Here is a 27,673-nt window from a genome sequence, read left to right as displayed (position 1 = left end):
CAAAATTATACATCTTGAAAAGAACAAAGAAAATCCTTACCCTGAAAAATGTTTGTTTCTTTACATCTTCTGCATCTCTTTCACTTGCTCCAAGGCGCCGCTCTGGGTTTCTTCTAAGAAGCTAATCCCAACAATAATTCTAATTAGTGTTCAAGTAAATCCTTTGCATATGTAAAAATACAGTTCAAATTATAAAGAAATTATAACTGCTATTTGAAAATGGTCCTTTTTCTGGATGGATGCAGATTTCATTGAATAGTAATGCAAATACTGTAACCCTATGCAGTGTAAGATTATATACACTGTAATTTCTAGTATGTGGAATGATATACAATAAAACCCGTTATCTGGAATTCAAGTAACTAGCAGCCTCAAACAATCTGCAAAAAAAAAACCGCAGAAAATAAGAATGGTAGATAAAAAAAATACACAAGTTTAAAAGTGGCGCAGCTCACTGTTAGTTTGCTAATCAGGCAACAAGCAATCTCAAGTAACCAGCAAATTCACTTCTCTGACATCTACCTATCCCCATAGGTGCCAGATACATCGGTTTTACTGTATAACAGAAAAAAGATAAAACAAAATAGAAGAGTTTACATATTTCAGCAGGTATTCCATAAGTCCTGCCGAATGTTTTTTGCCCGGTCTCATTTAAAGATCAGGATTTCTACACTCAAGTTTGCTTGCTATTTCAAAGTGATGCAGATGAGCTACAGTTCTTAACAAGATATTAATCCCGTTATCCAGCAATTTCCCCCTTTCACATAGAAAGAATTTTCTGAATCTGTAACTTCAAAGGGAACTGGAGGATCACAAATATATAAATTTCTGATCCTTCTTGAAATATTCCAATTGACACATTAATCTGATACATCAATGCATACATGCTGAATCTCATTATTAACTCACCACCAGAACACAAGGTACTTTTAATAGTAAATTATGATATGACTTCAAAACACTGAAGAAGCAACTTGCTTTGGCTATTTTTCAATAGGGTGGGGGGCCAGTATACAGTAAAACTCGTGTTATCCGAATTCAAGCAACTGGTGGCTTCAAGCAACTGGCAAAAAAAAAAAAATCGCGGAAAATAAACAGGTAAAAAGTGTTTAAAATTGGCATGCCTGCCGTTAGTTTGCCAATCACGCAACATGCAATGTCAAGCATCCATAAAATTCACTTATAGGTTCTGGATACCAGGGGTTTTACTGTACTTGAGTAGAGTCAAATATACTACATAAGAGGACATTAAATAATGATTGCAGTAAACAAAGAATATGCTGGAGGATCTCAGTGCATCAGGCAGCCTCCACAGAAGGCAAAAGACAGTTTGTGTTTCAGGCCAAAACTCCTTCATCAGAAATAGGAAGAAATGGGCAGATGCCTGAATTAAAAAGGTGGGGGTGGTGGGGGATAGAGCACAGGGTTGCGAGTGAGAGGTGAATACAGGGGGAGGAGCCAGAGAGGTGAGAAAGATGCACTCGGATAGGAAGAAGGAAGGGAAAGGTGCCGCGGCCAGGGGGGCGGGGGGTGCTTGAGCAAGGGCAGCGTGGGTGCCATACAGGCAGGAAGGATGCGAGATGAGAAATAAGAAAAAGAGGGAGAAATGGGACCAGAGAGATAAGGGAAAGCGTTGGGGGTATTACTGGAAATTGGAGAAGTCCTTATTGATGCTGTCTGTTTGAAGACCACCAAGACACTGTTCCTCCAATTTACATGGTCTCTCTGGCAGTACATTATGCCATGTAAGGACATGTCAGTGTGGAAATGGGAAGTGGAAATGAGTGGCTGGTTGCTTGGAGATCCTTGCTGCAGTAGCAGACAGAGCAAAGGTATTAAAAGAAGCAATCTCCTTGTGTGCATTCAGCCTCCCCAATGTAGAGGAGGCAGCATCAGCTTTGGGCCAGATGTGGTCTCCCCTATGTACAGGAGGTCACGTTGGAACTGCCAGATCAGTAAATGACCCTTACAGGTCCACTGGTGAAGAGCTGTTTCATTTGGAAAGACTATTTGGGGGCCCAACACAGTGGTGAGGGATGAGGTGTAGCATATTTTGTAGCTCACAGGGGTAAGTGTCAAGGAGGCAATTAATAGGAAGGGGCAGATACAGGAGGGAGTCATGGAGAGAGTGATCCCTACAGAAGGTGGAAAGGGAAGGTGCGTCTGCTTGTGTGATATGGCTGTAGGTGATGGAAATTAAAGGAGAATATGCTGGATGCAGAAGGTAGGCAATGCTGATATGACCCCTATCCCTGTTAGGTCACGAGGGGCTGGGGAAGATTGGGCAAGGGCTGATATGCAGAAAATGGAGGAGATGCGGGTAGGGCTGCATTGATAGGAATAGAGACGAAGCCACATTTCCTGAAGGAGGACATCTCAGATGTCCTGGAATGGAAAGCCTTGTCCGGGGAGTAGATGTGGTTGAGACAGAAGAACTGAGAGAAAGGAAAAGCATCCTTGCGGAGACTGGGTAGGAAGAAGTAACTGTGGGAGCCAGCGAGTTTATAAAAGATGCTGGTAGATAGTCTGATTCCCAAGATGGAGATAGAGAGAATGAGAAAGTGCAGAAGTACCAGAGATGAGCCAAGTAAATTTTATGAAAGGAAGGAAGACGGCGAAGTTAATAAAATTGATGAGCTCATGGGTACAGGATGCAGCACCAACGTCATCGTTAGTGTAGCAGTGGAAATGTTAGGGTTTGCAACATGGATTGCTAGATGAGGCTAATGAAAAGACAGACATAGCTGGGGCTCATACGAGCACCTATAGCTACATCTTTGATTTGGAGAAAGTGGGAGGTCGAAGGGGAAATGATTATGGGTGAGTACAAATTCTGCCAGACAGAGGAGGGTGGTGGTGGAGGGAACTGGCTAGGTCTATTATCCATAAAGAAGCACAGAGAGCCTTGCAGCCTTCCCATGGAAGGGAGAGAGAGAGAGAGAGAGAGAGAGAGAAATAGAAGTTTTTGGATCTTGGGTAGGAGGTAGAATTGTACAATGTGGGATTAGAAAAAAATAAGGTTGAAGGTTGTGGAAGGAAGATCACTGGAGGTGATAGTACAGGAGATGATGGCCTGATGCTTTTTGGTGGGGTCCTATACAAAGAGAAAGTAGTTGTCTAAGAGCTGCTGTTTGACCTCAGCAAGGTAGAGGTCAGTGTGCTAGACCATAACTACACTATCCTTGTCTGCGGTTTTGATGGCAAGGTTGGGTTGATGCAGAAAGTGGAGGAACAGTATGTCCTGAGGGGGGTGAGAACAGAATGGGTGTGTATAGTGGTGGTCAAAATAGTTAATGTCTCATTGGCAATTGGAAATAACAAAATCCTTGGTAGAGGGTGAAGAATTTCAACAAGGAAGAATTTTACCAGCACCTCCCCCCTCATCACCATTTGGGGTCCCAAAAAGTCCAAGTGAAGCAATACTTCACCTGTAGGGGTAATTTACTGCATTTGGTGCTCCTGATGCAGCCACCTCTACATCAGGGAGATCGGATATAAATTGGAAGATTGCTTTGCTGACCACCTTTGCTCTGTCTGCTACAACAGCAAGAATCAATGTCCAGCCACTTTAGTTTTACTTCCCATTCCCACACTGATGTCTGTCCATGGCCTAATGTACTTCTAGAAAGAGGTCATAAGTAAAATGTCATACAGAGAAAAGAAAATAATCATCAATCTTAACACATTAACATAGAAAATATGAATTATAAGCTAATTATACAGTGCAATATATACATTAATCATTAATAATAAGAAAACTAATTAGAAGAGCTTTGGTTTATATTCTAACTTAGAATATGATTCTGTTAAGATACTTGTATAAAGTAATCTCTTCCATGTATTACAAAAAACAAAGCAAAAAGAAAAACAAGAATGAGAAAGAAAAAAGAATGTAAAAGGGAAAAATAAACTCCCCACCCTAATCCTACACCTCCCATTAAACTTATCAGCAAATTATAAAAAAATGGAAAATAAGACAGGGATTGAGTTTCAGCCTCTGCATATTGAGCCAATAGCAGGAACATCATCATTTTATATTTCAGCTTGGTAGACTTCAACCAGATGGCATCAAGAGACCTCCAATTTCTGCTGACCTCCATTTCCCCCTCCATTCTGCTTCCCTAATCTCTCTGGCCCCACTCCTCCCTTTCCCTCCCCTACCAAACTGGCACCCATACCTACCTTATTTTAGCCCACCCCCCTTCATGTCCTTTCAGAATATATCTTTCTCAGCCCTCTTCTCCCATCCCAATCACCTCTTAACTCCTTCTCCCTCCCACCTGTATTCATCTATCACCTGCCAGCCTAGGCTCCATCCACTCCGACCATCAACCATTTCTAAACATAAATGATTTATTTCTTGTCTCTATCATGTGCCATTAATGCAGTTTAAAGAAAATAAAAGACAATTATACAAGTTGTGAAAATATATGTAACTATTAAGTTAAAAACAAACCTCAAAGAACAGCAGATGCTGGAATTTTGGGCATACAATGAGAAGCTAGAAGGCCTTAATAGGCCAGGCAGCATTTGTGGAGACACAGGATCTCTCAAGAGAAGCTAGAAGTCCTTGGGAGGCCAGCCAGCATTTGTGGAGACACAGGATCCCTCAAGAGAAGCTAGAAGGCCTTGGCAGGCCAGGCAGCATTTGTGGAGACACAGGATCCCTCAAGAAAGGATGTCAACCCCAAACATTAACTGTCTATTTCTCACTATGGACACTGCCTGACCTGTTGAGTCCTTCCAGCTTCTCATTGCTTGACAAACATGAGAGTGGATAAAGCAATGCATGTACATGTGTATAATGAAGGAGAAAACAAATCTAGTCCTGTTATCTTCAAACATTGCTTTCTAATTTTAAGATGCATCTGTATAAAATTTTACACTCCATCATTCAGTTTGATGATTACAAATTCAAAGAGTTTAAAAACTGAGAAAGCAGGAAACTTATGTAAGCTCACATGTCTAGAAGACTAGATTACTGGTCCACCTGGTCAGTATGCTTTTCTATTTTTTTAAAGAAAAGGCAATTTTGTTAATAAAACAGTTATGCTTTTTCTTCAAGATATTTATGGGGACATACCCTTCTCATGATGGAGATTGAATCTGTGGATAGGAATCTTGGATATCGCACTTCATCATTCACAATACTGTCAAAAACCTCTTCTTCATCATCACCAGGAAAAGGTGACTAACAAGAGCAGGAAATAGTGAAATAATGACAAGTTAAACAGGGAAGTCTACAATAATGACAGCAATTTACAGTGTTAAATATAACATGGATTGAAAGACAACCCAATCATTCTTGCATACCTCACCAACCAACATTTCGTAGATAAGAACACCCAGTCCCCACCAATCCACTGCTCTTGTGTACGAAGTCTCTGTTAGCACTTCTGGAGCTAGAAATTCAGGAGTCCCACAAAATGTGCTTGTTCGATCTCCAAAACCCATACCTGAAATTCATGACGACAAATTAATTATTTGCATTTTAACACATTTTGTGCAGTTGTATTATTAAAATAACCATATCCAACTACAAAATAATAAATCGAGTTAATCAAGAAATAGAATTAGGGTGTGAAGCAAGTAGGTGTCACACCCCACAGAACAGATTTGGTGGTTTATCATGAACTCTAAACCTCCGAGGATGATACTTTCCCATTGAAAGTATTAAGAGCCCATCGAATCTGCTCTGTCATTCAAATCATACCGGATGTATTTTCCTTTTAAATCCCATTCTCCTGCTTTCCCACCATAACCTTTAACACTCTTAATACTCAAGGGTAATAAATAAAGGCAGCACAGATGGTGCAGCGGTTAGTGTAATACCTTTACAGCACCAGTGATTGGGATCGGGGTTTGAATCCTGCACTGTCTGTAAGGACTTTGTACATTCTATGTGTCTCTATGGGTTTTCCCCGGGGGCTCCCATTTCCTCCCAACGTTCGAAACCTACCAGAGGTCTAGGTTAATAGGGTGTAAATTGGGTGGCACGGACACGTAGGCAGAAATGGCCTGCTACTGGGCTGTATGTCTAAATTTTAAAAAAATTTAAACCTATCAACCTCTGCTTTGTCCAAGTATGTCCAGAGATGGTCTGCACAGCAATGTGTGGCAATGAATTCCAGATTCACGACCCTCTGAATGAAGAAACCTCTTTTCTCAGTTCTAAAGGGATGTGCTTTTAGGTCCAAGACTCTCCCACTGATAAAAATATCTTCTCCACGTACACTAAATTGAGCCCTTTCAATATTTGGAAAGTTTTGATGAGATACCCCCCTCATCCTAAACTGTATTTTGACTTGCATTATAGATGATTTTAATTGTATTAATATATTGGCATGAAGTTCAATGTGTGGTGACATAAGCAGCGCAGATGAATTCAACAAATTAAACCTATAGTAAAATATTACAAATAAACAATTAAATATCCCATAGATCAATAGCAGATTCTGTGCTAAAACAGACAGGCATTTCAAAGTCCTCTCTGAGAAACGTTTTGAGTTATCAGAATGCTTTCCATGCATTTGAAGAATGTGAAAACCTACCCTCCTTACAAAGACCAAAGTCAGCAATCTGGACATAGCCGTCACTATCCAGCAACAGATTATCCAGCTTTAAATCCCTGGAAGATAACAAGAGATTTGCATCAACTCATTAGCATTGTACATTTGCCCACATCATGTTATTCAATAGCAGTTGGATAAAGGTAATGGGAGTCAGTGGTGGGCAAAAGCTTTGTTTTTTTTTGTTAATGTATTCATTTGCTGTGTCGCTTCAGCAAGGAAGAATTTCAGTGCACCTGTCCATTCTGCTTATGTGGTGTTCTGAAAGCAGCATGTGTATTATTTTAAACACAACTTTGTGAACTGTACTTACCACTCGAATTTTGTCATACATCACACTGAAATGAGTCAAATATCTACTTGCTACTGAAAAATAAAGCACACTTGGCTGACTGTGCATATCCTAGCTGTGGGAAAAAAAGCTATTTGGCCCACCGTGTACAGAACAATGAACAGTACAGGCCCTTTGGCCCATGAAGCATTGATCAAATAAACCTACTACTATCAATCTCACCCTTCCCTCCCTCACAGCCCATAATACCATTTTTCTTACATCCATGTGCCTATCTCTGTTGTACAAGCCAACCACAAGCCCTGGCAATGCATTACAGGCAGCCACCTCTCCATTAAAAAAAAACCCTCCTTCAATCTCTTAAACTTTCCTCTACTTCCCTTAAGTTGGTGTCCTCTGGTATTGGCTATTGCCAACCTGGGAAAAGGGTGCTGGTTGTCCACTCTATCTATGCAGCTTATAGACCATAGATATAGGAGTAGAAATAGCTATTCAGCCAATCGTGCCTGCCCCTCTGTTCAATAATGCGCTGATCAATTTTTCCACCTCGTCGCACTGCCTGACTTTTTTCTCGATAACCTTTGATGCCATGGCTAATCTCTCCCTTAAATACACCCAATGACTTGGCCTTCACCACTGCCTGTGGCAACAAATTCCACAGACTCACCACCCTCTGGTGAAATGATTTCCTTCACTTCTTTGTTCTAAGTGGACTACCTTCAATCCTGAAGCTGTAAAATAAAACATGGAAGTCTGCAAACAATGTCTGAAATAAAAACATAATGGTGCAGAAACACAGCAGGTCAAACAGGATATTTTCTGAAAAAGATACATAACCAGTGTTTTGGGCTTAAAGCTGTTATCAAGGCAGAATAAAATGGTGAGGAGGGAGAGGGGCAGAGGGTAGAGCACGCGTGAGGTAATAGGTGGATAAGGGAGGGGGGCACAACAGTAAACAGCCGGGTGGCGGTAAAGTTGAGGAGAGATGGCTCAATGAATAACAAAAAGGGAAGGGGGTGGAGAGCTGGAGGAGAGAAGACAGAGGGATAGAGAAGGAGAATCGCAGTGTTTAGCAGAAACCAGAGAAGTCGAGGTTAATGCCATCTGGTTGGAGAGTGCCAAGATGGAATATTAGGTATTTCTCCTCTTACGGGTGGTCTTGGTTTGGCAGTGCACGAGCCATGGATAGACGTGTTGGCGCAGGAGTGGCAGGAGAGTGGATTGAAATGGTTGCCTGTTAGAAGATTCCTGCCATTGATGTGGTTAGAGCAGTTAACCTGAATATGATCCATTTCTACTTCCTGCCAAATCAGCTAATGCTCGACCTACGTTAATATTTCCTGTTACAACATGGTCTCTGATCTTGTTAAGAAGCCTCTTATGTGGCACCTTGTCAAAGGCTTTCTGGAAATCCAAATACGCAACATCCACTACATCTCCTTTATCTAGCCTGCTTGTCGCTTCTTCAAAGAATTCCAATAGGTTTGTCAAGTAAGATTTTCCCTTAAGGAGACCACATTGGCTTTGGCCTATCTTTTCATGTTCCTCCAAGCACTCTATAATCTCATCCTTGACAATTGACACCAACATCTTCCCAACCACTGATGTCAGGCTAACCGGTCAATAATTTCCTTTCTGCTGCCTCCCTCTCTTCTTGAATAGTGGGGTCACACTTGTGAATTTCCAGTCCTCCAGGGCAATGCCAAATCTATGGTTCCAGAAAAATCATTACCAATGCCTCCATAATCTCTACAGCTATTTCTTTCAGAACATGAGGGTGCAATCCATCTGGTCCAGGAGATTTATCCACCCTTAGACCATTCAGCTTTCTGAACACCTTCTTCCTTGAAGTAGTATCTGCACTCAATTCCCTTCCTTAATACCCTTTTGCACATTGCTCCCGTCTTCCACAGTGAAGACGGAGCGTAAAGCCTTCCAAAAGGTAGTGGACACTGTCCAGGATATCAAAGGCAAAACACTCCCCACTATCAAGAATGTCTACAGGGAACTCAGCTGTCGGAGAACAGCAGCAATCATCAAGAATCCACACCGCCAAGCACATGCCCTGTTCTCACTGCTGCCATCAGGAAAGAGGTCTAGGTGCCACAAGACTCTCACCACCAGGTTCAGGAATAGCTGCTACTCTCCCCCATCGGACTCCTCAACAACAAACTCAATCAGGGATTCATTTAAGGACTCTTACTTGTGCACTTTGATTTTTTAAATTCTCTCTGCATGGTACAGTTTGTTTGCATTAGATATCTGTTCACAGTTCTTTGTTTACATATATATGGTGTGTACAGTATTTTTTTGCACTACCAATAAGTGGTAATTCTGCTGCGCCCGGAGTAAAAATTTCAGGGTTGTATGTGATATCATGTATGTACTCTGACAATAAATCTGAAAATACTCAATTATCTCCTCTGCCATCTCTGTTTCCCATTATTTATTCAGTATCACTTTTTCTGTGGCCCTATATCTATTCTTGCCTTTTACTCTCTATAATACTTGAAGAGGCTTTTATATCCATTTTGATATTATTTGCTAGCCTATTTTCATACTTCATCTTTTCCTTCCTCATGTGTCTTTAGTTGCCTTTTGCAAATTTTTAAAATTTTCCCAATCCTATATCTTCACACTATTATTTGCTTCCTTGTATGCCCTCTCTTTTCCTTTTACATTGGCTTTGACTTCCCTGTCAGCCACATTTCTCCATTTCTTGCAGAAACTCCATCCATTGTTGCTCTGCCATCCTCCCTTCCAGTGCCCCCTTCCATTCTACTTTGGCCAGTTCCTCTCTCATGTTACTGTAATTCCCTTTACTCCACTAAAATATTGATACATCCGACTTTAGTTTCTCCTTGTTAAATCTCAAATTGATCTCAATTTTATTGTGATCGCTGCCCCCTAATAGTTCCTTTACTCTAAGCTTTCTAATCACCTTGGGTGCATTACACAACGCCCAATCCAGTGCAGCCGATCTCCTAGTGGGCTCATCAACAAGCTGCTCTAAAAAGCTATCTCGTAGGCATTCGACACATTCTCGCTCTTGAGATCCAGTCCAAACTGGTTTTCCCAACCTACTTGCATGTTAAAATCTCCCATGATCTACCATAACATTGTCCTTCTGGCATACCTCTTTTTATTTGCTGTTGTAATTTTTTTGTCCACATTGTGGCTACTGTTTGGAAATCCACATATAACTGCCAATAGTGTTCTTTTATCTTTGCTATTTCTTAATTCAACCCACAATGATTCTATATCTTCTGATCCTATGCGAGCTCTTACTAATAATTTAATTTTAATCCTTACCAATAGAGCCACTTCATTCCGTCCGCTTCCTGTCTATTCTTTTGACACACAATGTATCCTTGGACATATAGCTCTCAATGATATCCATCCTTCAGCCATGACTCCATGATGGCCATATCACACTTGACAATCTGTAGCTGTACTGCAAGGTCATCCATTTTATTTCTTATGCTGCATGCATTTAAATACAATACCTTTAACCCTGTATTTGTAATGTTTTTTGACTCAGTGTCCCTGTTGCATTGCAAATCATCCCATTGGCTGCAATCTTGCCCTACTGCCTGTCCTTCTACACACACACTCACTACCAGCTATTTCTACTTGTGCACCAACCGCCCCTTCCTCTACCTCTAACTTTGGTTCCCTAACCCTATAAATCCAATTTAATCCCCCAACACCCCCCCCCACCCCACAGCATTAACCAACCTCCCTGCCAATATATGGTTCCCCTCCAGTTCAGGGGCAACCAATCCCAAATGTACAGGTCACCCCTTCCCCAGAAACGATTTTAATGATCCAAGAACTTGAAACCCTGCCCCCTGCACCATCTCCTCATCCATTCATTGGTCTGTGCCATTTTCCTTGTTCTGACCTTTCGCAGATCGTGGCAATGGGAGTTAATCCAGCGATTACCACCTTGGAGTTCCTGCTCTTCACCCCCTTTCCTAACTCCCTAAATTTACTTTGCAGGAATTCAACTCCACTCCTGCCTATATCATTGATACCAATATGTAGTACAACATCTGGCTGCTCACTCTCCCCTTTCAAAATATTTTGCAACTGCTCAGAGACATCGTGAATCCAGGCATTGGGGAGGCAACACACCATCCTGGAGTCTCTTTTGTGGCCTCAGAATCTCCTATCTGTTCCCATAATTAACAAGTCCCCTATGAATATTACTCTACCTGGCTACACCTCTGATATGCCAAAAAGAAAAGCCCAGGCTCACTCAACCTTTCTTTAAATGGCATGTTTGCCAATCCAGGCAGCATCCAGGTAAATCTTCTCTGCACCATGTCTAAAGCTGCCACATCCTTCCTACAATGAGATGACCAGAACTGAAACAACATTCTAAGTATGGTCCAACCAGAGTTTTACAGCTACATCAATCATTGGATTGATGTAAAGAAGGCCAGGATGCAGAGGAAAGGGATCAAAAGAATAGAAAATTGTTTTTCGGGAAATAAATTATTATCTTTTGAACAAATGAAGTGCAAATATGGTATAACTCACGATACAATGTTTGCATACCACCAAATGAAAACCTACTTGAAGGACAAATTGGGAAGCAGGCTGAGGTTACCAGAAGGAAGCAATTTTGAATATGTGATTACAGACACAATGATTATAAAGATTTATAACAAACATGTACATCAAACTGCAAGAAAAGGAGAACGAGGAAACAAGGTGTAAACCTAAACAAAAATGGGAACAAGATCTAAACATAAAGATAAAGAATGAAACATGGGAAAAGCTATGCTCTGGAACTATGAGAAATACAATAAACACGAGGTTACGCAAGATACAATATAATTGGTTACACAGGCTATACACCACGCCCCAAAAGTTAAATAAATGGGACCCAACAGTATCAGATAAATGTTTTCACTGTAAGAAGGAAACGGGAACAACAGTACATGCAATTTGGGCATGTGAGAAAGTGGAAAAGTTTTGGGAAGATCTAAACCAGGTATTAAATAAAATCACAAAAAGCAACATACTAAAAAATCCAGAGATCTTTCTTCTAAGTAATATAAGAAGTAAAGAACTTGGACTCGATTTTGATGAAGCACAAAAAAAATTTATTGTGATAGCCTTAGCTGTGGCAAAAAAATGTATTGTTGTCAACCTGGAAATCAGAAGAGCCTGAGACTACAGCAATGGTACAAAGAAATGAATAAATGTATAGCATTGGAAAAAATAACATATAATTTAAGAAATAACATCAGAGTATTCGAACAAATTTGGGAACCGTACATGGAACACAACAGAGAAGTCCTACTGCGGACCTCCACCACCTAAAATGACAGAAGGAGAAGAAGACAAAATGAACTGACCCAGTATGTAAAAGTAGATGACACAATTTTCTTGTTTATTTTCATTGTGCGAGGACATGGTTTAATGGGTTTAATGTATCATATATGTTGAACGTTGAGTGGGTGGGGAGGGGGGGGGGGCGGTGAGGGAGGGAGGGAAGGGAGGGGGGAAAACGGGAGAAAATGACACTATATATTCAAGAGGGAAATGTTTGTGTGTATTTTGGTCAATATGGTTCATAGTGTGAAAAAAAATTAAAAAAAAGGCCAGGATGCTGCACAGATCAATAGGATGGTTGAAAAGCCATCATTTGGCTTTTCAACAATCGTATTGATCTGTGCAGCAACCTTAAGGGATCCATGGACTTGAATCCCAAGATCACTCAGTTCCTTCAGACCACTAACAATCCTACCATTAACTACGTACTCTGTGATCTAGTTCAACCTAAAGTGCACTTCAGCATCCTACCATTTTCTTTTGACACCTCCATGAAAAACTCAATTAGGCTTGTGAGAAATGACCTGTTCCTCACAAAACCATGCTGACCATCCTCAATAAGACTTTCTCCAAATTCTCATCAATTCTGTTCTTAAGAATCCCCTCCAATAGTTTGCCCACCATGAAGGTAAGACTCATTAGTCTGTCATTCCCAGAATTTTCTCTCTTTCCTTTCATGTGCTGACATTTTGGTAGAGTTATCCAATTAATTTCAGTCCAGTCTTTTACCCCCACAGTCTTGCAGTGCTTCGCTTCAACTATTTATCCAATTGTTACTTGAAGATTACCATTGAATCTACTTGGAACAGACATTCAAACAGTTCATGGTGGAACACAAGTCCCTCAGTATAAAATACTTCCTGATATTTCTTCTGCCATTCACTTAAATTTGTATCCTCCCTTACAAAATTGAGAACATTTACTCTACGTAACTATTCAGAAGTTTGATGACAAGAATTTATTGACATATATATTGTTGTTGCAAATACAATGTGAAGATGCACCAAACAAGTACCCAAGAAACACCAACTACATAGTAATACCAATTAAATTACCACATAATACTAGGCCAAAAACAAAGAGATTAAAACTGCAATTTGCAGAGCTTTACCCAGAAAGTGAAGATTTTAAGGATTTCTCCATTTCTTCTATCCGCAATTTAAGTTGCACATTCAACCTCTTTTTTCCCCCCAAGGTATTTAGTGATCGTCAAAAACAACTTCATTCATATTATAGATGTACAATGGGCCTTTTTTAATAAAACAGAAAACCAACACATGCACATAAATATTTCACAAATACACACCCAGGCCCCCCCACTCCATGGCCACCTCGGAACCCCTGTTGGCGGTACCTTAGGTATATTACCGATGGGCCACGTGGCCTACTTCTGTTCCTTTATCTTGTGATTGCACTAGTACAACCATCTCAGTTAAGACATTTATTCAGTAAGCACTCATAATTCAGCGAAATAGGGCATAAAGGGTTGCCATTTGTGAAAAAATGTTTCCAGTGGATCCTCTTAATATATATTTAATTTTCTCCAGTTTAATAAAGAAATTGATGCCCTTAATCCTTAATAGAAGGGCACCTATCAGGATTAGACGCTTGGCTAATACAGATGCAAGTGCTTTTACCTCTTGCTCTAGAGAATTTAGGGAGTTGTCAGAGATTCCAAATAATGCAGTCAATGGGGAGGGCTGCAAATTAACTTAACTTTGGATAATGATGAAAAGACACTGCTCCAGTACCCTTGTATTTTGGGGCACTGATAAAACATATAATTCGTACTGCGTTTGTCCTCCATTTCAGGATAAATGGCTGCCAGTTTGGATTTAGAAAAGTGGACCTTGTGCAGCACTTTAAATTGAATCAAGTCCCAACCAAGCACAGGAGGTGGTACAGGAAATTCTATCAGTAGCCTCTTCCTATAGTTTCTCCTTAATTCCTGTTTCTAGTTCTTGCTCTCATTCTAACTTTATTATGGAAAGCGATTGTCTTTTGATTGATGAAATAGAGCTATACATTTTTGAAATTGTCCCTCTCACTCCTGGTTTAACATACTAGCTCTTTCCAGAGTTGTTTGGCAGGTAATTGTTGGAAGTCTGAGAAAGACTTTGAAATAAAACATTGAATCTGAAAGTAGCAAAGTAAGTATGCTGATGGTTATATGTATGTGATAAAGAGAAGGTGCTAAATAATCCATTCGTATAAAGGTCTTGAAGACATTTGATACCTTTAGTTTGCCATACATTAAAAAAGGGATCAGTAACTGATGGTGAGAATGTTATTGTTATTTAAGGGACCTTGAACTAATGCAGCTTTCCACTTAAAATTATGTCTCATCTGGTACCAAATTTTTAACGTATTGAGCACTAATGGATTGTCGGTGTGGTTCAGTTTTATGGGCAATGGAGAATATATCAAGGAGGCTAAAGACGTCTATTTGTAAAATGATTCCTCCAGTTTACACTAGGAGGGCTAGTAGCATAGCTTAAGTATGTGTGCTACCTAATAGTAAAATTGGAAATTGGGAAGAGCGAGTCCTCCACTAACCTGACAATTCTGCAATAACACTTTACTAACACTTGGAGATTTCCTGTTCCAAATAAAAAAGAAAATTTTATCCAGAGGTAAAACAATTTTTGGAAGAAATAAGGGAATAGTTTGGAACAAGCAAAGAAACCTTGGTAGTAATTATGTTTATTCTGCCCATTGATGAAAATCTGATTTTACCTGGTCAGTGAGAGAAGTATTTAGGAGATTGGCAAATGTGATACTTACACCTAGGTACTTGAAATCATTCTGCTCTTCAGTTATGATCTTTGGTCATACTCTTTCTAGTTGACATGCTATTACCTTGGCTAACACTTTAACCTCTGCATTAGGTAGAGATAACGACCTGTAGGAGCCGCATGACATGTGATCCTTATCCTTCCTCTGGAGGAAAATTATTGATGCTTGAGTTAAAGTAGTTGGTAAAGCTCCTCACTCCAGTGCTTCATTTAACGAAGGAGATAATTTATCATTTTTTTAAAATATAAAACTCCACATGAAAAACATAAGAGCCTGGATCGTTATGAGACAGCATTGGTTTAATAGATAATACAATCTCATCCAGAATGAGTGAGACGTTCAGTTCCTAACCAAGTTGGAATCTAAATGAAGACAGCATTAATTTCTGTAGGATCTGATGTTATATTAATAGAGCAGTCTCTAATTTGGGGTATCAGCCTTGATTCAGCCTGATGTTTTAATCCATGGACCAATAAGCAGCTTGCCTTTTCGCATTCAACATCTTTGACATTTGGATTGAAATAATGGCATTATTAGTTATGTACCTATTAAGAGGTTAGTGGGTAATTCACTAATATTAATCCAGAAAATGCAAATGGTTCATTTTGTGATTGTTAATGAAGTTAGGTCTTAGGGAGCACTGAAGAACAAGAGTGACCTTAGAGTACATCCATAGGTCCATGAAATTTGCAACACAGGGAGATAACATTGAATTGGAAGGCAAATGTGAAACTAACCTTCATTAGTCAGGGCACTGAATACAGAAGTAGGGAAGTGATCTTCCAACTTTATAAAACCTTGGACAAACCACCACTGGAGTATAACCATATAACAATTACAGTATGGAAACAGGCCCCTCTAGTCTGTACCAATTCAAGTGATCAACTCCTCCCACTTACCTGCATCCTGCCCATAACCCTCCAATCCCCTCACATCCATGCACCTATCCAACTTTTTCTTAAATAATAAAATTGACCTTGCTGCAACCACCTCTTCTGAAAGTTCATTCCACCCAGCCACCACTTTCTGAGTGAAGAAGCCTGCTGTCATATTACTTCTCAAGTTTTGCCCCCTAATCCTTAACTCATGACCCCTCATTCCAATCCCACCTACCCTCAAGGGGAAGAGCCTATTCACATCTACTCTATCTATCCCCCTCATAATTTTAAATATCAAATCCCCCCTCAACCTTCTTCGCTCCAATGAATAAAGACCCAGTCTACTCAATCTTTCTTTGTATTCTAGATACTGCAATCCAGGCAACATTTTAGTAAATCTTCTCTGCACCCTCTCTACCTTATACCCTTCCTATAATTTGGGGTCAAGAACTGCACACAGTATTCCAAATTTGGCCTCACCAATGCCTTGAATAGTCTCAACATCACTTCCCAACTCCTATATTCTATGCTTTGACTTATAAAGGCTAAAATACCAAAAGCCTTTTTTTTAAACCACTCTATCCACGAGATTCCACTTTCAGAGAACAATGAACCATTATTCCAAGATCTCTCTGTTCCTTTGCATTCCTCAATGCCCTTCCCTTCACATGTCCTGTTTTGATTATTCTTCCCAAAATGAAGCACCTCACACTTATCTACATTAAACTCCATCTGCCATCTTTCAGCCCACTCTACTAAGCCGTCCAAATCCTTCTGCATCTCTGAAAACCATCTTCTCTATCCACAACTCCCCCTATTTTTATATCGTCCATATATTTACGAACCCAATTTGATCCCTGAGGCACACCACTTGTCACCGGCCTCCATTCTGACAGTTATCCACCATGACTCTCTGGCATCTACCTTCTAGCCACCGTTGAACCCATCTGACTATATCAACATAAATCCCTAGCACCTGAACCTTCCTTACCAACCTTCCATGTGGAATCTTATTGAAGGCCTTACTGAAATCCATATAGAGAACATCTACTGCTCTACCCTCATCAACCTTCCTAGTCACCTCCACAAAAAATTCAACAAGATCTGTCAAACATGACCATCTCCGCACAATCTCATGTTGGGTGTCCCTGATCAGTCCATGCCTCTCTAGATACTTATACATATTATCTCTAAGAATAATTTCCATTAGTTTATTCACCACTGATGTCAAACTTACTGGCCTATAATTGCTGGGCCTACACCTGGAGCCCTTTTTAAACAGAGGAACCACATTTGTGATACGCCAATCCTGCCGCACCACGCCCCCCTCTGGTGACTTTTGAAAAATCATTGTCAGAGCCTCTGCTATTTCCCCCCTGACTTCCCTCAAGGTCCTGGGGAAAATCCCGTCGGGACCTGAAGACTTATCTACCTTTATATGCCTCAAAGGTTCCAACATTCCCTCTTTCCTAATTCCTACATTTTCCGTAATCACCCCTTTTGCTTCTCTTATCTTACATGATACCATATCTTTTTCCCTAGTGAATACCAATGAGAAGAACTTGTTCAATATCTCACCCATCTCAATCGGCTCCGCACGTAGTTTTCCGCTCTGATTCTCTGAGGGACCAATTTTATCCTTCACTCTCCTTTTGCTATTGACATATTTGTAAAAACCCTTCGGATTTACTTTTACCCTGTTCACTACAACCACCTCGTACTGTGCTGAAGCACAAGCTTTTGGCGAACCAGCCCCGCATGTACCACCGTGCCGGCGGGGCAGCCGCGAGAAGATGGCGCTGTCGGGGGACCTCCGTGCCTCATGGGTTAGAACAAGGCGTGCGCCTCGGGCAAGCGTGGTGATGTCACCACTGATGCAGGGGCGGAACTCACGCCGCCCTTAAATGGTCGCACACAAAGTTTGAATAAACAGTTCGCTTGAAACATCCAACGTGGTCGTGGTGTGTTTCAATCTGCGTAGCAGTCGCTACATTGATGACCCCAGCGAGTCCAGACGGTTTTCTGGCCTCCCGATATGGATTCCGCAGCAATCCAATGCGGTCGCAGTGAAACATCCCCCCTTCTGGATGCGTCGCCCATGCACTTGGTTCGGGCGGGCGGAAGCACAGTTTCACCTTCGCCACATCACATCAGACACCAAGGTGTTCTACCACATCATGAGCGCGCTTGACGAAGAAACCGCAGCCAGGGTGGACGAACTCATCCACGATCCACTGAAGGAAGGTAAATACCTCGCTCTCAAAAACCTCCTCCTCAGCACCTTCGGCCTCTCCCGGAGGCAGCGTGCCTCCAGGCCCCTGCACCTGGACAGTCTGGGCGACAGAACCCCATCTGCCCTCGTGGATGAAATGCTGGCGCTAGCAGAGGGCCATAGACCCTGTTTCCTTTTCGAACATGTTTTCCTCGAACAGATGCATGAGGACATCCAACTCCTGCTGGCAAATGAGGATTTCTCAGATCCATGCTGAGTCGCAGCCTGCGCAAACATCCTCTGGCAGACCAAGCGAGAAAACGAATCCGCCCTCAGCCCGGTCACCTGCTCAGGACCCAATCGGCCACAAACGCTCCCCTCCTCCAAGCAAAAACCAGAAGAACATCACCCCACCTGGTGTTTCTACCATCAACACTGGGGGGGCCCAAACCCACAAGTTTAGGCAGCCCTGTTCGTTCCAGGGAAATGATCCAGCCAGCCGTCGTTAATGGCTGCGATGGCTGGCTGCGCAAACAACCTCCTGCATGTGATTGATAAGTTCAGTGGCTGACGTTTCCTGGTACACACTGGAGCAGAACTGAGCGTGTTCCCCCCCGCCCCACCGCCTTCGAGATCCACACCCGCGTACGGGGCCAACCCTACGAGCAGCCAATGGATCCTTCATCAAGACTTTCAGCACACGCAGCGCACAGATCCAGATCGGCAAGGACAAGTTCCGCTGGAAGTTTGTATTGGCCTCTGTGGGCACAACGCTGTTGGGAGCCGATTTCCTCCAGGCGCACAGCCTGTTGGTGGACATCAAAGGCAAGCGGTTGGTAAATGCCTGCACCTTCCAATCTGACTCACTCAACGCCATAGACGCGTGCAGCCCGGGGATAGCTTCCCGGGGATAGCTTCAAGGATGAGTATTCTCGCATGTTCAACGAGTTCCCCTCCATCCTGCAGCCGCAGTTCACTTCCGCCATGCCTCAACATGGAGTCTGCCACCACATTTTGACCCAGGGCCTCCCCTTTCACGCCAAAGCCAGGCGTTTGCCCCCTGAGAAGCTGCAACTGGCAAAGGAGGAGTTCTCCCGACTGCAGGAGCTGGGGATCGTCCACAGATTGGACAGTCCTTGGGCCTCCCCCCTCCACATGGTCCCAAAGGCTTCCGGGGGTTGGCGCCCATGTGGGGATTACCGTCACCTCAATGACGCGACCACACCGGACCAATACCCCATCCCGTACATACAGGACCATGAGGCCAACTTGCATTGCGCCTGGGTTTTCTCGAAGGTCGATCTTGTACGGGGTTACCACCAGATCCCTGACGACATCGGCAAATATGTGGCCCAGACATTCCAACGTCTGATGGATGCAGTGGACAGAGACTTAGACTTCGTGTTTATCTATCTCGACGACATCCTCATTGCCAGTCGGGACCATGACAAACACAAGATCCATCTTCATGCGTTGTTCACCTACCTGGCAGAGTTCGGTCTCATGGTCAATGTGGCCAAGTGCTAGTTCGGCAAGCAGTCCCTGCAGTTCCTGGGACATACCATCTCCACGGACGGAGCCGCCCCGGCACCGGAGAAGGTCGCAGCGGTACGCCAGTTCCCGAAGCCCAACACCCTCGAAGGTCGACAGGAATTCACCAGCATGGTCAACTTTTATCATTTCATCCCGAGGGCGGCCTGCATCATGCTAGCGTTGTTTGCATTGATCGCTGCCAAGAACAAAACCCTGGAATGGACGGAAGAGGCCGAGAATGGTTTCACTGCAACGAAAGATGCCCTGGCGAGCGCCACCCTACTAGCCTACCCGCAGCTGGATGCCTGCACTGCGCTCTCAGTGGATGCGTCAGCCACACCCGTTGGGGGAATCCTCGAATAATCAGTCAACGGCCAGTGGCACCCGCTTGCCTTCTCCAGTAGGCACCTCTGCCCCCCAGAACTGAAATACAGTGCCTTCGACAGGGCCTTGTACCTGGCCATCAGATACTTCTAGTACGTCCTGGAGGGCAGGCCATTTATCGTGTTCACTGACCACAAACCTCTCACTCAGGCCCTCGCAATGTCAAAGGAACCCTGGTTGGTGCGCCAGCAGCGGCATCTGTCCTACGTATCAGAGTTCACCACCGACATCTGAGCAGGTAAGGACAATGTCGTGGCAGATGCGCTCTCAAGACCTACCATCCACAGCCTCGCCCCCAGCCTGGACTACGTCCAGCTAGCACGGGCGCAGGAGGATGCAGACACTCAAGCTTTCCGCACCACCATCACGGGGCTCCGGCTCCAGGACCTCAAACTGCTGGACAGTCCGACACGCTGTTCTGTGAAGTCTCCACCAGCTCGCATGCCCAATAGTCACAACGCAATGGAGGCTGCAGGCCTTCGGCATGGTCCATGACTTGGCTCACCCCTTGGTCAAGACCTCTGTTTGCATGGTGGCGGAATGGTTCGTGTGGCACGGCCTCAAGAAGCAGGTAGCCCATATGGCGAGAAACTGCATGCAGTGTCAGTCCTCCAAGGACCAGCACCATCAAAATGCCTCGGTACAGCAGTTTGACTCCACAGCCAAGAGGTTCGAGCTCATACACATCAACATCGTGGGACCCCTGGTGGTGTCCAGGGACACCCACTATTTGTTGACAGTGGTCAACCAAGCGACGAGGTGGCCGGAAGCCATCCCACTGAGAGACACTTCCGATGAGACATGCGCCAGGAACCTACTCGCTCACTGGATCACCAGGTTCGGGGTCCCGGCGTACATGGCGAGCGACAGGGGTGCCCAGTTCACATTCACCCTCTGGTCACAGCTGGCAAACCACTTGGGGATCAAACTCCATCACACCACCGCATACCATCCCCAAGCCAACGGCCTAGCGGAGCGCTTCCACCGGCACCTGAAGTCAGTTCTTATGGCTCGCCTCACCAATCCCAGCTGGACGAATTGCCCTGGGTCCTGCTCGGCATCAGAATGGCTCCGAAAGAAGACCTACAGGTATCGTCTGCAGAGTTGGTCTATGGCGCGGCACTGTCACTACCCAGGGAGTTCTTTGGCATGAGCACTGGCTCCACGAACGAGAGTCGGACCTTGCTGGCAGACTTGCGAGGTAAGCTCGTCTCACTAGCGTCCACGCCACCGACCCACCAGGGCTGCCGCCCGTCCTGCGTCCCCAAGGAGCTGGCCACGGCCGATTTAGTTTTCGTACAGCGAGGTCCACACATCGCGTCCCTGCAAAGTCCTGCAATGCTCAGGCAGGACGTTCACCCTGTGCATCAGGGGCAAGGGGGAGCTATTTACAGTCGACTGACTCAAGGTGGTGCACCTGGACCTTAGCCAGCTGGTAGTGACAGCCCAACCGAAACAACGAGGTCAGCCGCCCAGGCGGCAAGATGCATAAGCTCGTTCTGGGGTGGGGGTTGTGTGATGGCGCACAGCCGCGAGAAGATGGCGCCGTTGGGGGATCACCGTGCCTTGTGGGTTAGAACAAGGCGTCCACCTCAGGCACACGCGGTGATGTCACCATTGATGCGGGGGCGTGTGTGAAGTTTGAATGAATAGTTCATTTGAAACCTACAGAGTGGTCGTGGTGTGTTTCAATCTGTGTAGCTGTCGCTACAGTACCCTCTTTTCGGTTTAACTGCTTTTTACAATCCATGTATTTTCCAAGCATCTCGCTTGTATTCAATGTAGGCCTCCCTTTTATTCAAACCAACTTTCTAATCTCCCTTGAAAACCACGGCTCTCTCAAACTTTTGGCTCTGCCTTTTATCCTACCAAGAACATAAAGATTCTGCACCCTCAAAATCTCACCTTTAAAAGCCCTCTAATTCTCCTCTACCTCCTTCCCAGAAAACAAATCAGCCCAAACCACTTCTTGCAAATCCCTTCTCATTTCTTAAAATCTGGCTTTCCCCCACTCAAAAACCTTAATCTTTGGACCAGATCTATCCCTTTCCATAATTATATTGAAACTAATGGAACCACAATCACCATCAAAGTGCTCCCCAACACACACTTCAGTCACCTGCCCTATCTCATTCCCCAATAGTAGATCCAACACTGCTCCTTCTCTCATGGGTACCTCAACATATTGTTGCAAAAAACTATCCTGCACATATTTTACAAATTCTAATCCATCCAGCCCCTTCACAGAATATGTTTCCCAATCTATATAAGGAAAATTAAAATCCTCCACTAACACAACCCTCTGCTTATTACAAATCTCTGCTATTTCCTTACACGTTTTCTCCTCTATTTCTCGCTCCCCAATAGGTAGTCTATAATACACCCCTATAATTGTAACTTCTCCTTTTCCATCTTTCATTTCTGGTTGCCATGCTATTGGAAGGATGTGGTAGCACTGGAGAGATTCACAAGAATGGTTCTTGGGATGCAGTCATTCAATTACGAGGAGAGAATGGATGGTGCCCAAGGTTAAAAGGGAAGATGATTAAACTACGTAAAACAATGAGGGCTATCGAGTGGGTAGAGGGGATATCTGCTATTGCAGGAAACCAACGAAGCATGAATAACACTAATGGTGGCCATACTAGAGAATAAAACCTTGTTGTTAAACACAATTGATCTGTTTAGGGAAGATGTGTATAGAGGGGGATGGCTGATGACAGAGGAAGAGAGATTAAATGGCATCTTCTCAACTGGCCAGTTCATAACATGGTCACCAATCCATGTTACCTTCTTTTCTCTCTCTGCAGATGCTGCCCAACACCTGTTGAGCATTTGCAGCATTCCATTGAGATCTCGGGACCGTCGGAGAAAGAGGAGGAGTGAGGGACTCGGGAAAACGGTGAGTGGAGGGAATCAGCCTAGATGATTGAGGTTTAAAACTTTTTAAAAGAGCGTGGAGGGCAAATGAAGGGTTAAACAGAGTGTTGATTTGTGGGAGTGAGTACTTGAGATAATTGGAAGGGACAAATAAGAGGAGGGAAGGCTGAAGAGGAGTGGCCAATGTGTGAGTGGCTCAGTGAAGGAGTGGAGCTTTGAGGCTTTGGCTTGAAAGGCTTAGGAAGAGCTTGCTTCCAGTGAGGTAAGGCCAGATGAGGAAATTAAATTAGGAGTAAATAATGGAGTCAGCTAGGGCAGTGGATTGCTCAGATTGTGGGTTATGGGAAATCTGGGACAGCCTAATTGTCCCTGATGATCACACCTGCAAAAGGTGTATCTAGCTGCAGTTCCTGACAAACTGAGTTAGGGAGCTGGAGATGGATGAACTCCGGATCATTCGAGAGGCAAGAGGGGGTGTTACAGAGGAAGAGAGGAGTTTCAGGGAGACAGTCACACCCAAAGGTCAGACGGCAGATAGCTTGGTGTGTGGTCGTTCCCATCAACAATAAGTATACCATTTTAGATACAGTTGGTGGGGAAGTGACCTACCAGGGACAAGTTATAATGGTCAAGTCTCTGGCACAAAGACTGGACCCTCACCTCAGAAAGGGAGGAGGGAAAAGAGGAGAGCAGTAGTGATAGGGGATTCGATAATATGGGGCACAGATTAGAGGTTCTGCAGAGAGCCTGAGAATCCCGGATGGTCTGTGGCTTCTCTGGTGCCAGGGCCGAGATCTCAGATCGAGCTCTCGATATTCTTAAGAGGGAGGGTGAACTGCTGGATGTCGTGAACAATGTAGTTAGATGTAGGGACCAAAGACATGCATAAGAAGGGTGAAGAGGTCCTGCAAAGAGAGCTCAGTGCAAAGTTGAAAGACAGGACCTCCAGGGTTATGATCTCAGGATTTCTACCTGAGTCACGAGGTAGTGAGGCTAGAAACAGAAAGTTAATGCAGCTAAATACGCGGCTAATGAGATGGTGCAGGAGGGAGGACTTCATGTTTCTGGACTATTGGGCTCTATTCCAGGGAAGGTGCGATGTATTTGCACCTGAACTGGAGGGGGACTAACATTCTTGTGGGTAGGTTTGCTAATGCTACTCCGGGGAGGGTTTAACCTAGATTGGTAGGGGGATAAGAACCAGAGTGTTAGTTAGTGAGGTGGAAGAGGATAAAGGTCATGCAAGGACTACATGTACAGACAGAATCAAAGGTTTGTACAGAGGAGTCACGTGATGGAGTAGTGGCCGGTCAGTGAATTCCAGCCCTCTCCGGAAAAGTTGAAAAAAAAACACACAAAACACAAAGGTACAAGAGTAAAAATTAAAACAAAGTAAAAGTAAAGGTGAGAAGAAAATGGCAGCGAAGAGAGAAAAGTCGAAAACAACGGGAAGAAGAGAAGATGAAAGAACGTCGGAAGAAGAAGGTGAAGGCCCTACCTGTTCGAGGAGGCCCGCCGCGGAGAGAGAGGCCCGCTCCCTCAGGTCAGTGGAAGTCCCGGGCTCGGGACTACAAAAATGGCTCGCAGAGCCGAGTAAAAGTGCGCAACCGCGCATGAAAAAAAAACACACTGACGGGAGGGGGGAACAGCTGCGGAGTCGATCTCCACAGCTGAGAGAGACACCTGCAACACAGCAACAGGTGCAGAATACAGAAAATAACGGCAACAAGAAAGAGGGTAAAAAGAAAACAAGGAAACAACAGATGGTCAACCCAGAGGAAGAAGAAGAAGAAGAACAGAAAGAAATGGAAGAAGAGGAGAAAGGCAAGTCAATGGATATATCTTTTTTTAAAGAAGATATGGAATCAGTGAAAGAATGGCAATTACAAGAATTTAATGAGATAAAAAGAAGAATTAAGAGTGCAGAAGAAAAAAATGAATAAAATAGAAATGGTCATATCAGAGATAGGAAAAAAAGTGGATAATGTGGAAGAAGGAGAAATAATCGTAGAAATGGAAGTAGAGGACTTAAAAGAGAAATTAGAAGAATCTAATAAAAAAGCTGAAGAGGCACATGAGCTGTTAGCTCAGAAGATAGATATAATGGAAAACTATAATAGAAGAAATAATATAAAGATAGTGGGCCTTAAGGAAGATGAAGAAGGCAAGAATATGAGAGAATTTATAAAAGATTGGATCCCCAGGGTCCTAGGAAGACCAGAATTACAGGAAGAAATGGAAAGAGAGAGGGCACATAGAACACTAGCCCCGAAACCACAACCACAGCCAAAAACCAAAAACCAAGATCCATTTTAGTAAAATTTTTAAGATATACAATAAGAGAAAATATATTGGAGAAAGCAATGAAGAAAATAAGAGAAGACAAAAAGCCACTGGAATATAAAGGTCAAAAAATTTTTTTCTATCCAGACATAAGTTTTGAACTCCTGAAGAAGAGGAAGGAGTTCAATACAGCAAAGACGATCTTATTGAAAAAAAGATATAAATTTATGTTAAAGTACCCAGCGGTACTTAAAATAGTTATTCCAGGGCAACAAAACAGACTATTCTCGGATCCAGAGGAAGCATGAAAATTTGCAGAACAACTACAAAACAAGCAGAGAGATGAAGACATGTAATGAGAGTAAAAATGACCACGAACTATATGTATGTGTGTATATGGGTATATATATTATAAATATATATATATATATATATATAGATGTGTATGTATATATGTGTATACATGAGTGTATCTGTATTTAGAGGAAAATATATAGAGTATAGATAAGAATTAATAAGGGAATGAAAGGGATTAGAGGGAATAAGGAGGGAATTAAAATTGAAATCTTTTCCGGGGGGGGGGGGGCTGGGTGGGGAGGAGTTACGGTCACTGCAAAATCAGTTGACGCTTGCAAGTGAATTCGCAAATCCAAATGGAGAGGGGAGATGTGGTTGCCCGGCAAGGGATAAAGGGCAACTCAGGAGGGGGAGGGGAGAATGGGGTTAAAGAAGTTTTAAGTAGGAAAATAAGGAAAATGTTTGATGTTTTCGAAATGTTGTCTTATAAAGTGTTCAAAACAAGAAAGCAGAAATGGATAAGAAGGAAAGGTGATGATGGAGAAACGGAAAGGGAAGATAAACAAAGTATGAAATGGCTACCTTGAACTATATGACTTTAAATATTAACGGAATACATATCCAAATCAAAAGGAAGAAACTGCTAAATTTACTGAAAAAAAGAAAAAAATTGATATAGCATTTGTGCAAGAAACACATTTAACTGAATTGGAGCACAAGAAATTAAAGAGAGATTGGGTAGGACATGTAACAGAAGCGTCGTATAATTCAAAAGCAAGAGGAGTAGCTATATTAATCAGTAAAAATATACCAATTAAAATAGAAGAGGAAATAATAGATCCAGCAGGGAGATATGTAATGATAAAATGTAAGATATATTCGGAGTTTTGGAATCTACTCAATGTATATTCACCTAACGAAGAAGATCAAAAGTTTATGCAAGATATTCTTTTGAAGATAGCAGATACGCAAGGGAACATATTAATAGGAGGGGATTTCAACCTTAATTTGGATTCAAATATGGATAAAACTGGGAAAAAAATTAACAGAAAGAACAAAGTAACCAAATTTATAATTAAATCGATGCAAGAAATGTAACTTTTGGATATATGGAGGAAACAACACCCAAAGGAAAAGGAATATTCATATTATTCGGGTAGACATAAAACATACTCAAGAATAGACCTATTTCTGTTATCAGCTCATATGCAAGATAGAGTAAGAAAAACAGAATATAAAGCTAGAATATTATCGGACCATTCACCCTTGATATTGACAATAGAGTTAGAGGACATCCCTCCAAGAATGTATAGATGGAGATTAAACCCCATGTTACTTAAAAGACAGGATTTTAGAGAATTAATTGAAAGACAAATTAAAATGTACTTTGAAATAAATACGGAATCAGTGAAAGATAAGTTTATACTATGGGATGCAATGAAAGCGTTCATTAGAGGGCAAATAATAAGTTATGTAACCAAGATGAAGAAGGACTACAATCAGGAAACAGAGCAGTTGGAAAGGGAAATAACAAATATCGAAAAAGAATTAGCAATGAAGGAAGATACAACTAAAAGAAGAGAATTGGCAGATAAAAAAATAAAATATGAAACACTACAAACATATAAGGTGGAGAAGAACATAATGAAGACAAAACAGAAATATTACGAACTAGGGGAAAAAACGCATAAAATTCTAGCATGGCAGCTTAAGACAGAACAAGCTAAGAAAATGGTATTGGCATCAAGGAAAAAATACAAACAAATCACATATAATCCAACGGAGATTAATGAAAACTTTAGAGAATTCTATGAACAATTATACCAAACTGAAAACGAAGGGAAAGAAGGCAAAACAGATGAATTTTTAACTAAAATTGAACTACCAAAATTACAAATAGAGGAACAAAATAAATTAACAGAACCATTTGAAATAGTAGAAAACTACCAAATAATAAAACACCAGGAGAGGATGGATTCCCAATAGAATTCTATAAAACATTTAAAGATTTATTAATTCCTCCCCTCCTGGAAGTAATCAACCAGATTGACAAAACACAAAGCTTACCAGATTCATGTAAAACAGCAATAATTACAGTAATACCAAAGCAAGGGAAAGATCCACTCGCACCAGCGTCATATAGACCAATATCATTACTTAATTCAGATTATAAGATAATAGCTAAACTATTAGCAAACAGATT

At 42.5% G+C, this 27,673-nt stretch overlaps 1 protein-coding gene across 4 annotated transcripts in view; it reads right to left on the bottom strand.

Annotated features, from left to right (window-relative positions):
* LOC138763989 (serine/threonine-protein kinase N2-like) overlaps nucleotides 1–27,673 on the bottom strand; it is a 206,164-nt gene that overhangs the window by 12,915 nt on the left and 165,576 nt on the right. For 3 of the 4 annotated variants that reach the window (XM_069939117.1, XM_069939116.1, XM_069939115.1), the window contains 4 exons: nucleotides 6,552–6,628; nucleotides 5,314–5,456; nucleotides 5,084–5,191; nucleotides 41–121 (listed from right to left, as the gene is read on the bottom strand). In XM_069939117.1, coding sequence (XP_069795218.1) covers nucleotides 41–121; nucleotides 5,084–5,191; nucleotides 5,314–5,456; nucleotides 6,552–6,628 — 409 coding nt within the window. Of the gene's footprint in view, nucleotides 1–39; nucleotides 122–3,428; nucleotides 3,622–5,083; nucleotides 5,192–5,313; nucleotides 5,457–6,551; nucleotides 6,629–27,673 lie in introns of those variants that run through there. The other variant, XR_011357935.1, reaches the window with a different exon arrangement.

The sequence above is a fragment of the Narcine bancroftii genome, chromosome 5 (genome assembly GCF_036971445.1).
Source record: "Narcine bancroftii isolate sNarBan1 chromosome 5, sNarBan1.hap1, whole genome shotgun sequence".
In the NCBI taxonomy this organism is placed as follows: domain Eukaryota; kingdom Metazoa; phylum Chordata; class Chondrichthyes; order Torpediniformes; family Narcinidae; genus Narcine; species Narcine bancroftii.
Note: the sequence above shows the minus strand (reverse complement) of the source record. Positions and strands in the feature narration are given on the sequence as shown.